Source organism: Saimiri boliviensis, chromosome 18, assembly GCF_048565385.1.
Source record: "Saimiri boliviensis isolate mSaiBol1 chromosome 18, mSaiBol1.pri, whole genome shotgun sequence".
NCBI classification, from domain to species: Eukaryota; Metazoa; Chordata; class Mammalia; order Primates; family Cebidae; genus Saimiri; species Saimiri boliviensis.
In genome coordinates this window covers 30,488,999-30,504,830 of record NC_133466.1, presented here as the reverse complement: position 1 = coordinate 30,504,830, position 15,832 = coordinate 30,488,999, and the positions used below count along the sequence as shown (strand labels likewise).

Genomic DNA, 15,832 nt, shown 5'->3' with positions numbered 1-15,832 from the left:
CTACTCACTGGAATTGTTCCTTTTGTGCTTTTAGCAGTTTTATAAGAATTTTTGTGCTGTAACATTCGTTAATATGATATTTCATGCATACAGATATTTTAATCATTTTAAGTTTTCTAATTTTATACAGTAGAGTATGAGAAAAGTTGGATCAAAACAAAACTACTAATGAAATAAATACTGGTTTTCTCAATCTATTAAGAAACAGACCTGAAACACAAATAAACAAAACCACGAGACAAATATTACTGTCATGCTAGAAAAAAGAATAAAATCATATACATGAAAAAACAATAAAATTATATACATATAATTCTTTTAATACATATATGTATGCTTACCTCCACAGAATAGTAACAAGAGCAGTCTCTTAAATGGTTACTTTCTGTGTTTCTGTAAAAGTGACATCTCAGAAGGGGAAGCAGTTTACATCCAACTAGGAGTTTGGTTTCCTCATCATAGATCTCACGTGACTTTGATATATTTCCTTGAAATACTTAGCACTTACGTTTATATCTTTTTCCAGCTGTGGTTGTATAAATATTTAGATATTTCAGTCACTCGTGTTTATATTTTATCTTCCAACCGGGCAGTTGTGGAAGGAATCCTGCCCTGCCCTTTCCCTGATGCTGGTCTTGCCTGAAGTGATTTCCCAAGATGCTAACAGGATTCCTTCAGAGGGCGGTTGACAGTGTCAGCGAGAGTATCATCCTAGTTCCTTTTTAAAAGCCTCACGTCATTAGTCTGTGTTTTTTTAACCCCCTCTTCTTTTTAACTATTATGTTTGCTATGCAGAGTGGTTGAAACCTGGAAATTGGTTCTGCCAATTGGAATATAAATCTTGTATCTTTTTACGTAAAATACATACAAATTAACATAACTAGAATGATTGTTATCAGATGTCTTACAGGAATCTGGAATTTGTGGTTGTGGATTTATGACTAATGAGTCAAGAATATTATGTATATGCTGTTTGTGAATATATAATATTATAAATATTGTGACAGAGTGAAGATGGACACGACTTTTAGGGCAGAAGATTGCAATCACTGGTATCTGGTATTTGGAGCCTTTCATCTGGATTTTTTATGAGATTTATATATGTTCTTCCATATTTGACCTTGGTATAACTCCTTTAAAGTTTTCCTTTAAGAAAGTGAGTCAGAGTTATCTATCTATCTATCTGTGATAATAGGTTTTCCCTCAAGTATATTGGCTGAAAAAAAGTGGGAAAACAATGATTTGGAATTTTTTTTTTTTTTTTTTTTTTTTTGAGATGGAGTTTCGCTCTTGTTACCCAGGCTGGAGTGCAATGGCTCGATCTCGGCTCACCGCAACCTCCGCCTCCTGGATTCAGGCAATTCTCCTGCCTCAGCCTCCTGAGTAGCTGGGATTACAGGCACACGCCACCATGCCCAGCTAATTTTTTGTATTTTTAGTAGAGACGGGGTTTCACCATGTTGACCAGGATGGTCTCGATCTCTTGACCTTGTGATCCACCCGCCTCGGCCTCCCAAAGTGCTGGGATTACAGGCTTGAGCCACCGTGCCCGGCATGATTTTGAATTTTAATTTTGTAAACAGTTGTGTCAGAATTGAGGTTCTCAGAATATGAAGGAAGTACACGGAAAGCTTTATATCTCCGTTTATTCATCATCAGGGTTTCTACTGAGTGAAGTAACTATGAAATCTTTTACAGATAGATATTCCGTGCCTAGGGAAGGCACAACAGATGTTGTCAGCTTTGATTGTTTGTTGATGTTTTTGTCATCTATATTTTCAAAGTAAGCAATGAACGTGAACACCTCCAGTGTTGGAAGCAAGCATGGACAAAGCATGTTTCTCTCTGGATTTTAACTAATTAACCATTGCAGTATTTATGGAGTAGTTGGAAAGAGCAAGGGCTTTGAATCTGACTAGGATTGAATTCCAGCACTGCCACTTCCCAGCTGAATGACAGCTGAGAGTCTTGGTTCCCCCATATGGACAGGGATATAACAACACCCACTTCATAAAGGTGTTGTTGTAATAAGGAAGATGGTGGATAATGAATAGTAGTTTTCTTTTCTATTCCTTTTCTTTTTGCTTAGACTTGATAACAAATAATTTATTATGCTTTTTTAATAAAGATGATGATTACCATTCATGGTTTTTATTATTGAGGTTAACCAATCACTCATAAATGTCACTCAGAAATTGGAAGATCTTTTTCCTGAAGGTTATACGATATGAAAAATGTGGGATTTCTATATTTTGTTATAATTTCCAAAGGTACTGGCTTGATAGTCAAATAATAGGTTTTTTTGCTGATCTTATTCATTCTTGTCAAATTATTATATGCTTGATAGTATATATTTTCTCTTCAAACCTGTTTCTTGGAAGCAAAGTTCCGTGTGATACTCCGAAAAGAAATAAAAATTAAAAAAGAGTTCATTGGCCAAATAAGTTGGGAAATGCTGCATAGTATACCCCTCTTATTGTACATCATATGCATTAGCAGATTAATCACCCGAGACCACAACTCTTCCTTGAAGTAATACCTAGTAACAATCTGAAGAAAGAGTATTCCATAGAGCCTTTTGAGAATTTTAGCCTTTAATAATATGGAAAACATTTTTATTGCTGAGACTTTTATCGACTTGTTCTGTACAAACATCAGGGTAAAAACTTGGTCCTGAGTTCTCCATTCCCAAAGCCGTACTGGTTGTGGTTTCAATATAGGGGACTGCAAATTAGAGCCAGAGAGAATCCTCAGCAACACTGCACTTTAGTGGAGCCTGAGTGACATCCAGATTCTATAGTTGATAATTACTTTTTGTGAATCCTCTAGAATTAAAAAAAAAAAAAAAAACAGAGATAGAGTCTCACTATGTTGGCCAGGCTAAAGTGCAGTGGCTATTCGCAGGTGTGATCATAGCACACTGCAGTATTGAACGCAGGGGCTCGAGGGATCCTTCCACCTCAGCCTCCTGAGTAGCTGGGACTACAGGCATCTGCCACTGGGCCTGGCTTGCCCAGACGGTTTTGATCTTTCCTGTGGATTTAATCAGTGGCTCTGTTCTAATTGACATGCTAGCTGAGATTTCTTCTTTGAGATTAAACTTAGGGATATACAATTGACAGCTTATCATCATTTGGGTATTCTGGAAGTATCCCAAATTCTTCATGTCTCATACTAAATAAAATTATCTCCTCTGCCCTTCTTCCTTTTACTAAATTGCACTCTCTTATTCCCTACCTTCAGTGAAACTGCGCTTCACCTATTACAGAGACCAGAAACTTGGCGTCTCCCTACCCTCTGCCTCTCCTCCATCCTGTGCATTTACAGTTCCTTTTACTCCATAATGTCAGTGGCTAGAGTCTGTTAATTTTATGAATTAATATCTTGAGATTCTTCCTTCTGTTTTCTCTTCTGTCTGTTAATGTCTAGGTTCTGGCTCTCAGATTTATTTCTTTATTTACTTTTCATACGTTTGATTTATGTTTTTCCCCTCTGTCCCTGGGCTGGAGTGCAGTGGTGTGATCTCAGCTCACTACAGCCTCAACTTCCCAGGCTTAAGTGATCATTGCACCTGAGCTCCTGAGTTGCTGGAATCACAGGCGTGTATGACCATGCCTGGCTAATTTTTAAAACTTTTTATAGAGACAGGGTTTTCCTGTGTTGCTTTGAACTCCTGAGCTCAAGTTATCCTCCTTCCTTGACCTCCCAAAGTGCTAGGATTACAGGCATGAGTCACCATGCTTGACCCTGGTTCTCTTGCTGCTTGAAATGGGTCCCCACTAATTCCTTCTTAGCTCATCCTGTTAAGTCTGGTTTCATGCTGCCAGTAGTGTGCTCTTTAAAACCAATCTTGATGATATTCATTCCTCGCTTAAAAGTTTTTAATCGTTTCTGGCTGCCCTCTACTGGGTTCCAAAATTCTGGCTCAGTGTACAAAGCCCATGACATTATTTCTTTTAGCTATTTCTTCAGAATTATACCTCGCAATCTCTGAAGTGCACCATCTACTCAGGCCAAACTAAGAAACCTGGAGGTTCCACAAGTGTACCACATACTCCCATAGCTGTGCTTCTGGGTGAAATCATCTGTCTTTTCTTTCTTACTCATTCTTCAAGGCTTATCTCAAATATCATGTCTTTGAGTTTCTTCCCTGACTTGCTCAGGCAATCTTAGGTGCTCCTTCTTTGTATTCTTACAACAGCTTATATATCCCAATTTTCTATCTGACATGGACTTTCAGATTTTAAAATAAAAGTTGCTTTAATTAAATAAATATCTCCTCAGCAGTCAATCCTCTTTAGCATTCAACTTTCAGAATTCCAGCCAAGGTAAAGGCCAAGAACATACTATAATACTTAATCCTCTCAAGTTGAAATATTTATTATTATTGTTATTTAAATTATACTTTAGGTTCTGGGATACATGTACAGATCATGCAGGATTGTTGCATAGGTCCATACATGGCAAGGGGATTAGCTGCTTCCATCCCCCCATCACCTATATCTGGCATTTCTCCCCACGTTATCCCTCCCCACCCTGCCCACCCTACACTGTCTCTTCCCTAGCCCCCCACAACTGACTGCAGTATGTGATGCTCCCCTCACTGTGTCCACATGTTGTCACAGTTCAGCACCCCCCATAAGTGAGAATATGCGGTGTTTGGTTTTCTGTTCTTGTGTCAGTTTGCTGAGAATGATGGTTTCCAGATTCATCCATGTTCCTATGAAGGACACAAACTCATCATTTTTTGTGGCTGCATAGTATTCCACGGTGTATATGTGCAACATTTTCTTTATCCAGTCTATCATTGATGGACATTTGGGTTGGTTCCAAATCTTTGCTATTGTAAACAGTGCTGCAGTCAACACGTGTACGTGTGTCTTTATAATAGAAGGATTTATAATCATTTGTGTATATACCCAGTAAGGGGATTACTGGGTCAAATGGGATTTCTATTTCTAGGTCCTTGATGAATCGTCACACTGTCTTCCACAATGGTTGAACTGATTTACACTCTCACCAACTGTGTAAAAGTGTTCCTATTTCTCCACATCCTCTTCAGTATCTATTGTCTCCAGATTTTTTAATGATCGCTATTCTAACTGGTGTGAGATGGTACCTCAATGTGGTTTTGATTTGCATTTCTCTAATGACCAGTGATGATGAGCATTTTTTCATGTTTTTTGGTGGCATAAATGTCTTCCTTTAAAAAGTGTCTGTTCATATCCTTCACTGACTTTTGGATGTTTTTTTTTTTCTTGTAAATCTGCTTTAGTTCTTTGTGGATTCTGGATATTAGCCGTTTGTCAGATGGATAGCTTGTGAATTTTTTTTCCCATTCTGTTGGTTGCCAGTTCACTCTAATGATTGCTTCTTTTGCTGTGCAGAAGCACTTAAGTTTAATTAGATCTCATTTGTTTATTTTGGCTTTTCTTGCCAATGCTTTTGGTGTTTTAGTCATGAAGTCCTTGCCTATGCCTGTGTCCTGAATGGTGTTGCCTAGGTGTTCTTCTAGGGTTTTTATGGTGTTAGGTCTTAGGTTTAAATCTTTAATCCATCTGGAGTTAATTTTTGTATAAGATGTAAGGAAGGGATCCAGTTTTAGCTTTCTGCACATGGCTAGCCAGTTTTCCCAACACCGTTTTTTAAAAAGGGAAGCCTTTCCTCATTGCTTGTTTTTGTCAAATTTGTCAAAGATCAGATGGTTATAAATGTATGGCATTAATTCCAAGGCCTCTGTTTTGTTTCATTGGTCTATGTCTGTGTTTCGGTACCAGTACCATGGGGTTTTGATTACTGTAGCCTTGTAGTATAGTTTGAAGTCAGGTAGCGTGATGCTTCTAGCTTCGTTCTTTTTGCTTAGGGTTTTCTTGGCTATGTGGGCTTTTTTTTTTTTTTTTGATTCCATAAGAAGTTTAAGGTTGTTTTTTCCAGTTCTGTGAAGAAGGTCAATGGTAGCTTGATGTGGATAGCATTGAATTTATAAATTACTTTGGGCAGTATGGCCATTTTCACAATATTGATTCTTCCTAACCATGAGCATGGAATGTTTTCACATCTGTTTGTGTCCTCTCTTATTTCCTTGATTAGTGGTTTGTAGTTCTCCTTGAAGAGGTTCTTCTCATCCTTTGTTAGTTGTATTCCTAGGTATTTTATTCTCAATGTAGCAGTTGTGAATGGGAGTTCACTCATGATTTGGCTCTCCGTTTGTTTGTTCTTAGTATATAGGAATGCTTGAGATTTTTACACATTGATTTTTGTATCCCGAGCATTTGCTGAAGTTGCTTTTCATCTTAAGGAGATTTTGGGCTGAGATGATGGGGTCATCTAAATATACAATCATGTGATCTGCAAATAGAGACAATTTGACTTCCTCTTTTCCTATTTGAATACCTTTTATTTCTTTTTCTTGCCTGATTGCTCTCACTAGAACATCCAATACTATGTTGAATAGGAATGGTGAGAGAGGGCACCCCTTGTATGGTGCCAATTTTCAAAGGGAATGCTACCCATTTTTGCCCATTCAGTATGATATTGTCTGTGGGTTTGTCATAGCTAGCTTTTATTATTTCGAGATACGTTTGGTGGATACCTAGTTTATTGAGAGTTTTTAGCATAAAGGGCTGTACGCATGATTCTTGTACCCCAACTCATTCTGCTTAGTTAGGTCTTTCTTGTCAGCACTTCATTCATTTTTTGCCATTTTTTCTACACATGCTTACTGAGTACTGCAAATGTGCACAGTACTCTGCCAACCGTAAGGGAAACACCGTGAGCAAAACCAGACCCACAGACCTTACATAACGGTGGGAAAAACAGACAAACAGCATCAGACAAATAGATTTATGTATTGTAATTCTGATCATCCTTACCAAGGGTAGCTATATAGTGCTCTTTAGATTTGTAAAACCAACATGTAACTTTGCTGTAAAGATTAGGGAGAACAGAGATTTGATATAAGAGTAGGTGTGTCTATCATAAGATGATGTCAAGCCCAGGCCCTGTGGCAGGCATAAGCCACGTAGCAGGAGGATGTGCAAGGTATTTGTGGAGCTAATGGAAGTCAGGCTGAAGAAAGCAGAGAAAAGCATGGAACAGTAAGTGTCTAGAGAGCCGGATCAGCTGGATCCAGCTAGCTTTTGTAGGTCTTGTTAAGGATATATGTTAAGAGCATTAAGTTTATTTAAAAGCCAATGAAATAGAGGAAAACTCACATTATAGTTGCATTTCAGAGCCTTCATCTGGCTACACTGAAGTGAAACTATTTCAGACGCTTTCCTACATTCTTGTAGAAAGGGATGCGAGTTGGACTTGTGATGGTAGCTGGCTGTAGAAATGAGGCTAAGCAGATTAATTTGAGAACTTGTCGGGAGGCATTTGGGAAGGACTAGAGGATGGAAAGGGGAGGCTGGTTTCTACTTTTCCTTATTCACTGACCTTGAAACACTAGATGACGGCAGCTCTTGGGACTCTATTCAGTAAGGCTGTTGCATTTGAGAAATATTTGATAAATTTACATATTTACTCTATATAATCAGCAATAAAATAGGAATGTTATAAACTATGAAACATCATTCCTGCTTTTGAGATTATAATCTTGTTGAAAAAAAAATAAGGTACAGACACAGAAAGTATTTAAGTGACATAGACACACAGGGCTTCATTTATTACGTAATATGTAAGGTCTAGAATGAAGCCCCTCACTCAATATCCGTTTCCATTTAGTAGTATATTTAATTATTTAAACTCAGGTACTTAGCATTTCATCTTTGAGGTCTATTAAAATATAAATTATTGTCGATAAATTAATTTATTAATAAAAACTCTGGGGAAGTGTATATATTTTTATTAGGAACATATAAAAGTCTACATAAAGGATAGTCTTATTATATATTTGAATATGAATGTTCATTAGCATATAACATGTGTTTTGTCGAATTGTTGACTGATCTTTGTTAAAAGGAGAATCCAAGGAGCCATGCCATTATTTGTAATACTCGGGAAGCCAATCAATACTTTTCTAACACATTCTTCTGTAGAAATACGCACATGCATGATATGAACAGACAATGTAAGGGGTTCTGAAAGGACTCGTGGATAAGGGATTTGAGGAACAGACAGGATTTGCACAGGCAAGAGAATTTTCTGAGTGGAGACTTAAAAGGATTCAGGAATTGGAAAGTGTAGTCAAGGTGGACACCAGAAAGATTGTTAGTAAATAGGGAAGGAAGGGCAGGCCCATGTTACACAGTGTTTAAATAGTAATGGTTAAGCTGGCACTTTTGAAATAAGCAATTAACTGTTTTCAAGTGATATATGAAGATACTTTGTCAATTCTTCTGCAGGCTCCCGTCTTCGTCAGGAAGATTTTCCACCTCGCATTGTTGAACACCCTTCAGACCTGATTGTCTCAAAAGGAGAACCTGCAACTTTGAACTGCAAAGCTGAAGGCCGCCCCACACCCACTATTGAATGGTACAAAGGGGGAGAGAGAGTAGAGACAGACAAAGATGAGCCTCGCTCACACCGAATGTTGCTGCCAAGTGGATCTCTATTTTTCTTACGTATAGTACATGGAAGAAAAAGTAGACCTGATGAGGGAATCTATGTCTGCGTAGCAAGGAATTACCTTGGAGAGGCTGTGAGCCACAATGCATCGCTGGAAGTAGCCAGTAAGTAAACTGGGTTCTTTATGTTTGGCAGAGGGAGTGGCAGGGTGGCATCGTTTGTCTGGATCATGGCAATGAAAAGTCGAATCTCTAGCTTTCTATATGAATACAATCTACTGTGTATTTTGTATCCTAGCTTGTTTTTCAAGCCAAATTGGGATTTACACAGAGTTGATTAATGATTTGACTTTTGATTGGGAGCTATTTTCTGTTGGAAAATTTCATTAAAATTGTTTTCTCCCCTCCTTTGTTGCTTTTAAATATGTTGAATAGAGACTCATGCGCTGCCTATGGTCTCAGCTGCTTGAGATGCTGAGGCAAGTGAATTGCTTGAGCCCAGGAGTTCTGGGCTGTAGTGCTTTATGCCCATTGGGTGTCTACACTAAGTTTGGCATCAGTTGATGGTTCCATTTATTTACGCTAGCACCAAATGCAGCTCATTTGGAATTACCCCAAGAAGGATTCATTGACTAATCATTAAATGGTTTTATCTATAGGCTAGATTTGTATTGCATTTGAATAAGAGTTGGGCTTCTTTTATTTTCTACCTACATTCCAGGAGTATCCAAAATGATTCATTCCTTTGAAAGGATCCTGCTGTATATACTATGACAAAAATTGAGAATTTCATAAGGATTGGAGAGACAAATGAAATTTAGATGAAATTCACTTTATATATAATTTTCTATAAAACTATATACATTTAACTATATATATAGTTATATTTGATGTTTTTCCAAGATAATCGATACATTAATATAATTTAATGTTGAAAATTTTAATTATATAGTTTTCATAGTCTCCAAAATTGTCTTCAACATTCAACTATAACTTAAAAAAGTATAAAAGTATACATTTATATAATTATAAAATTTAAATGTGGAAAGGAATTTAGAGACAGATTATTCCAACTCAATCATTTTATTAATGTGAAATCAGCCGTCGAGAATGTAAATGATTTGATCACCCTCACAGAGCCTCATATTACTTGAGACAGAATGCCAAAAATGTTTGATATGAGCATAAAATATAATTAGAAACAATAAAAATGTAAGTAACCATTTTAAATACTGTTAAAACTAGCTGTTCATATTTTTAAAATATTTCCTTGAAATTTTACAATCCAGTTTATATTTGCCTATTCACAGTTAACTAACAATGAACTTACTGCCTTTCTCTTATTGTCCTGATTCTCAGTAAAGGTCTCACAACTAAATCAGTGAGGTGAATGACAATTATCATCACAACAGAAGGCTAGTTTGCTTTTTTTTTTTTTTTTTTTTTTTATTATTTTAAGGCCGACTTGAAATGTAACCCAAGCAAAATAAGTTTAAATGTTTGACGTATTTATAAACAAATGTGTAGTCCTTCCTTGGTATTCTTGGGTGATTGTTTACAGGACCACGGTATATACGAATATCCATAGACGCTCAAGTTCCTTATATATGACATAGTATTTACACATAACCTATGCATACCCATCCCCATATACTTACAAGCATGTCTGGATTACTTACAATAGCTCATATAATAATTGTTGCTATACTGTATCGTTAGGGAATAATCACAAGGGAAAAAAGCCCATACATATTCAGTATAAATGCATCATTTATTTTCCTCTAATATTTTCCATCTGTGGTTGATTGTTTCCACAGTTACGGAGCTCATGGATACAGAAGACCAACTGTGTATTTTGATAAAGTCATATTCCAAAATTATGGTGTTAGCATCTTTGTAACTTTTGACACATTTATGTTTAAGAATAATTGTTCTATGTAGAGATAAATCTAAGTTATCTGAAAACAAATTTAGAGAATCAAAAAGATGATATAGATGACTTAAGGCAGCTCTTATTTTGGTAGACAAGAGCCTGAAGACCAGAGGGTAAAATAGTGACTGTTTGTTCTCAGGAATTATAATAGCTTGTAAGTGAAGTATTTACCAACGTTAATGTTTTTAAATATTGAAAATCAGCTTTTTTTTTCTGTATTATTTCCTACTTTACCTGGATTTTTATTATTGTCAGAATTATTTTAAAGTTATAGACTTGAATAAAAGGACTAAATGCTTACTTTCTAGATTTTCCTTTTCAAAAACCTTTAGTTTTATCCCTACATGATAAAGATAACTTTAATGCAGTAGGATATAGAGGGCTGTCTTTTCTAATGTGGCTTTTGTGTAGATATTTTAAAGATACTATTAGTTGCCAGTTAAGTTCTCTTTCTTAGCTAGACGTTCCATTACCTTGAAAGGCCATTATGGGAAAAGCTTTCTAGTCTTAGTCAACAAATATGCAATCGTGGAACTGAAACCAGTCTTAAGATCATTATATCACTTTTACCAGAAAAATAATCAAATACAGAGCCTCTTAATGTGTGGTTCATAAATTTTAGGATGATGTTCATCATTATGTCTCCAAAATGTTTTCAAGCTCCAGAGAAAAAGAACATTATAATTTACGGAAAAGAAATTAATATATGTACGTTAAAATACTTTAAGATAATATTCACCAACAATTAGCATACTTTTAAATGGAGAAATATATAGATAATAAATATTTATCATATACAGTTTGATATTAATAAAGATAGTTTTGTAACAAGGATTCTTATTAGTGATAATGAATATTTGAAACCCTGGGCCAGGTGAGGTAGCTTACGCCTGTAAATTCCAGCACTTTGGGAGGCTGAGGTGGGCAGGTCACCTGAGGTCAAGAGTTTGAGATTAGTCTGGCCAACATGTGAAACACCGCCTCTACTAAAAATGCAAAAATTAGCTGGGTGTGGTGGCACATGCCTGTAATCCCAGCTAGTTGGGAGGCTGAGGCAGGAGAATTGCTTGAACACAGGAGGTGGAGGTTGCTGTGAGCCGAGATCACACTACTGCACTCCGGCCTGAGCGACAGAGCGAGACTCTGTCTCAAGAAAAACAAAAAACAAAGAAGGAGAACAACAACAAAACCCTGGAAAACATTCAGTATTGTTTTCTTTGAATAATTTTTATACTAGTTTAATTGCCGTTATTAAGAGCATGTTTTCAGCTGGATGTGGTGGCTTATGCCTGTAACACTTTGGGAGCCTGAGGTGAAAAATCACTTGAGGCCAGGACTTTGAGATGAGCTTGGGAAACACAGCAAGACCCCATTTCTGCAATAAAAAAAAAAAAAAAAAAAATTAGCTAGTCATGGTGGTGCACACCTGTAGCCCCGGCTATTCTGGAGGCTGACACAGGAGGATTTCATGGGTGCAGGAGACTGAGGCAGCAGTGAGCCATGATTGCATTCCTGCACTCCAGCCTAAGTGACAGAGTGAAAACTTGTCTCAAAAAAAATTAAAAATAAATAAATAAATAAAAATAAAAATATAAAAGCATATTTTCATTTGGATACATTGTATGATTTAGATACATTAAGTTCACTGGAAAAATTAAATACAGTTAAAAAGGTTTGGTATGTTTACAAAGTTTAGAAACTATTATTTAGGAAAACCATGGTTCAATGCACTACAGATAGATATGTAGTAATTTCATTCACTGTATTTCAGTTATTTATTTTAGGCAATGGGTACTGCTGATTCACCATATTTAAAATGTTTGAGTCCTAAAGCCAAAACTAGTTTTTTGTATGTTACAGAAACAGGTTAAAGGTAAGGAGGAAGCATGGGCTTTATTTGCTGTAAGTTCATCTTGTAAAGTATTGTTATACCTTGGGTTTTATTTTTTTCTGAAAAATATTACTGCTTAAAAAAGCATTTGTTCAATATAGGTTCCAGAAGTTTAATAAGAACTATTCTGACTTTCCCCAAGGCTCAGACACAGGAAGACAAAGATTGTATCTAATTGCTTAGTGAAACTATCGCCCCAAGTAAAAACATTAGCAAAAAGTATCTTGAGGCAACACAGCCTTCATAGCGCAGTTGTTGGTAATGCTTTTTAAAAAACATTTATATGTGTTTTATTTGCCTTTAAACCAAGTTTTACAGCTGTAACAACAACTGCATTTCTCCATTCCTAACAATTGTCAATCTCTCAAACACTGAAAAAAATTGATACAGAATGCCATTTAAAACCTTTATTTCAGTATAGAAATAATATATTTGTCTATTGTGCCTTTAATATTTATTTAAGTTGAAATAATGCACCAAAGTTATTCTATTTATCAGTTATTTGGGAGATGGTTTATTTTTATTTTCATTTACGTCCCAGTTATAACAACCGTAGACCTTAGTGCAGATATTGGTTAATGTTTTGGTGCTGTTCTTTGCTGTATAGTAAAAACTGTAAACTTTTTGAGAAAACAGTTTTGATGCAGTTTAAAGTTATCTCACACAATTATAAAGTCAAAAAATTGGAATGCTGAGAAATGTATAGTAATTTTTATTTCTAACACTTTCACTTGTAATTATTTGAAGTTTGATTTTATAAAAGAAAACAATGTTTATGCACAAATGTGGTTTTAAAATTTATTTTTCATTGATTATTTTTCTTTGCAAACCAATGATCACGTTGATGAAAATATGAAATTAATTTAGAATACTTTGCTGTTTTTAAGACATAAAAACTCACTATTTGTCTAATTCATTTTCAAACTCAACTTTCTAAGGTCTTATGAGCAGTATTTTCTTGCTTATTTTGGATTAGCTCTATTAAAGGTTTGTTAGGAAAATATTTTATGGGTCTATTCTCCTATACCCAATATCACCAATGATTAAACTCAGAACTTCATGTTATGTCTGTCACAAATTGATAGCACAGTTCTTTGACACAACTTATATTTAATAAGTAATTTGATCTTTGTTAATTACATTGAAGCTTAAAGAAAGCTAATTTGAACCTTGACCCTCATGGTTTGCATTGTAGAACATGGCTCTCTACCTCATCTGCTAAGCAGTTTGCAGTCAGCATATGGCTGTTTGTTTCTATTTAAGCTGTTTTCTCCTAGGAAGAGAAATTCTCTCCAGACTAGTCAGACATCTGCTGGCTATCTTAGAAGCAAAACCATAGGAGTGTTTTTCTAAAAAATGTATATGTATTTTGTGAATTAATTAAAGATTAAGTCTTTTTTAGATTTTACTAACTGGGGTGCTTTTTAATAGTCATTTATTTGAAGTAAAATTTATGCATTTTGAAGGAATATTTTCTCAATGCTTTCAATATATGGTTCTTTCATTGTAATTCTTGTTAAATTATGCTTCTTAAAGTGACTTAGAATTCGAAATTTTACAGTTTTCCTCATGTGGGTAAAATGAGAAAGTGAACTGGCCATGTATGCTGAGTAGTCACATGTTTACCTAGATACAGTAGAATGTATTTCCAAAATCTAGTCTATGGAAGATGGAAGGATTACTCCTGTGGGTAAAATGGGTCAGATGAGATAAAGTGGAAATAGAATATGATATTTTATTATAAAATATTATTTGATTGATCGGTGTGTGTGTTATGTCTATGTGTGTATCATCAGGAAGGTTCAGAGAAGGAAAGATTTGTTCAATATCAAAGAGCAGATCAGCAATAGAATGAAGACTGGAAATTGAATCCCCCGCTTCTGAGCTTAGAATAGATGAGAATCCCTGATTTCTGTGATGTCAGCACCACAGCTTAGAACTAACTCCTTGGTAAAGCTAGATGGCCTTTGAGAAGGTAGAAAAGCCATATATAAATATATGTATATAAAAACACACACCTATATATATATGTGCTTTCTTGACAGACTTTTTATATTTGAAATTGAACTGGCTTCATATTGCATCTTTTAAATATTCCTTGTTTTCTCTACTTTTATCTTTTACAAAAACCATTTTAAAATGCTTTGATCAGATTCTAAAACATTTTTATGTATCTTATTTTTATATTCAGTATTCAAAGAAAGAGTGTTAGCCAGGTTTGGTGGCTCACGCCTGTAATCCCAGCACTTTGGGAGGCCGAGGCAGGAGGATCATGAGGTCAGGAGTTCAAGGCCAGGCTGGCTAACATGGTGAAACCCTGTCCCCACTAAAAATACAAAAATTAGCTGGGCGCAGTGGCAGGCACCTGTAATCCCAGCTATTCAGGAGGCTGAGGCAGGAGAATTGCTTAAACCTGGGAGGTGGAGATTGCAGCGAGCCCAGATTTCACCACTACCGCACTCCAGGATGGGTGACAGAGGGAGACTCAGTCTCAGGAAAGAAAAAAAAAAAAAAAAAAAAAAAGAATGTTTAAGATTGGTTTAGTTTAATAATTTTTAAATATCTTTTTACTTTCTTGTACACTTATATTCTAAAATGTACTAGGTCTTTATTCCAAAAATGATTCATGACTAAATGAAATAATGCATGTAAAATATATAACACAGTTACTAGCACACAGTTATAATTCATAAGTCTCAATTGTTGTTGCTCTTGTTTTCATTACTTTTTTTCTCTTTAATTCCATATGGTTAGACACTAGAGAACTGAAAGATTATTTAAACAAAACCTCTTATCTGAAATGGACCTGGACAGTTCTAATTTCAAAAATGGGATCAGTTTGTAGTTTATTTTGAATTTGGAGATATATTTGCTAAGATACTAAAATTTAAATAAAAATGCTTTAGTAATTGAGTTTCTTTACATTAATTTCTGATTAAGTAAATAATATACCGAACATATTAAATTCCATCTTGAATTGAAATTGATTGCATGGGAAATCGACCCTTTGGATCCTCATTGGTGGTACAGGACATGCAAATAGTCTTGAGTCAAGACAGTTTTCTTTCAGGAACAAATTTATTTTTATAACTTTTATATTCAAATTTTCTTTTTCAATTTATATTTGTCCACTTAAATAAAGAAGCAATATTGCTAAGTTCCATGGCATGACTATATTTATTAAAGACTTTTTTGCTGTCACTAAGAATGTATTCTTCTGTCATTTCCTTGTATAATAATATTTTTGAATACTTATTAATAGTTATTTTATCACCTTTAATGACTAAAAATTAAAAAGCAGAAAATCAGGAAAAATTCATTAAATCTCAATGATGTCAGTAAGTAGTGAGTCCATCAGCCCGCTTGTTGCATCCAAATATCAGGTTTAAATTGTGTCATAAGTGAGCTATAGGCACATTACCTCTTGAAGTAAATATAGCATGAATTCTGAATTTGATGGAAAAAAAGCAGAAACATTTGGATATACATTAAAAGAAAAGA

The 15,832-nt window shown here is 35.3% G+C and overlaps 1 protein-coding gene across 4 annotated transcripts in view; it reads left to right on the top strand.

Moving 5' to 3' along the window:
• The window catches only part of ROBO1 (roundabout guidance receptor 1), a 1,085,200-nt gene that overhangs the window by 746,145 nt on the left and 323,223 nt on the right, over positions 1 to 15,832 (top strand). For all 4 annotated transcript variants that reach the window (XM_074389506.1, XM_074389507.1, XM_003928309.4 and 1 more), the window contains one exon: positions 8,346 to 8,672. In XM_074389506.1, the coding sequence (XP_074245607.1) occupies positions 8,346 to 8,672 (327 nt within the window). The remainder of the gene's footprint in view (positions 1 to 8,345; positions 8,673 to 15,832) is intronic.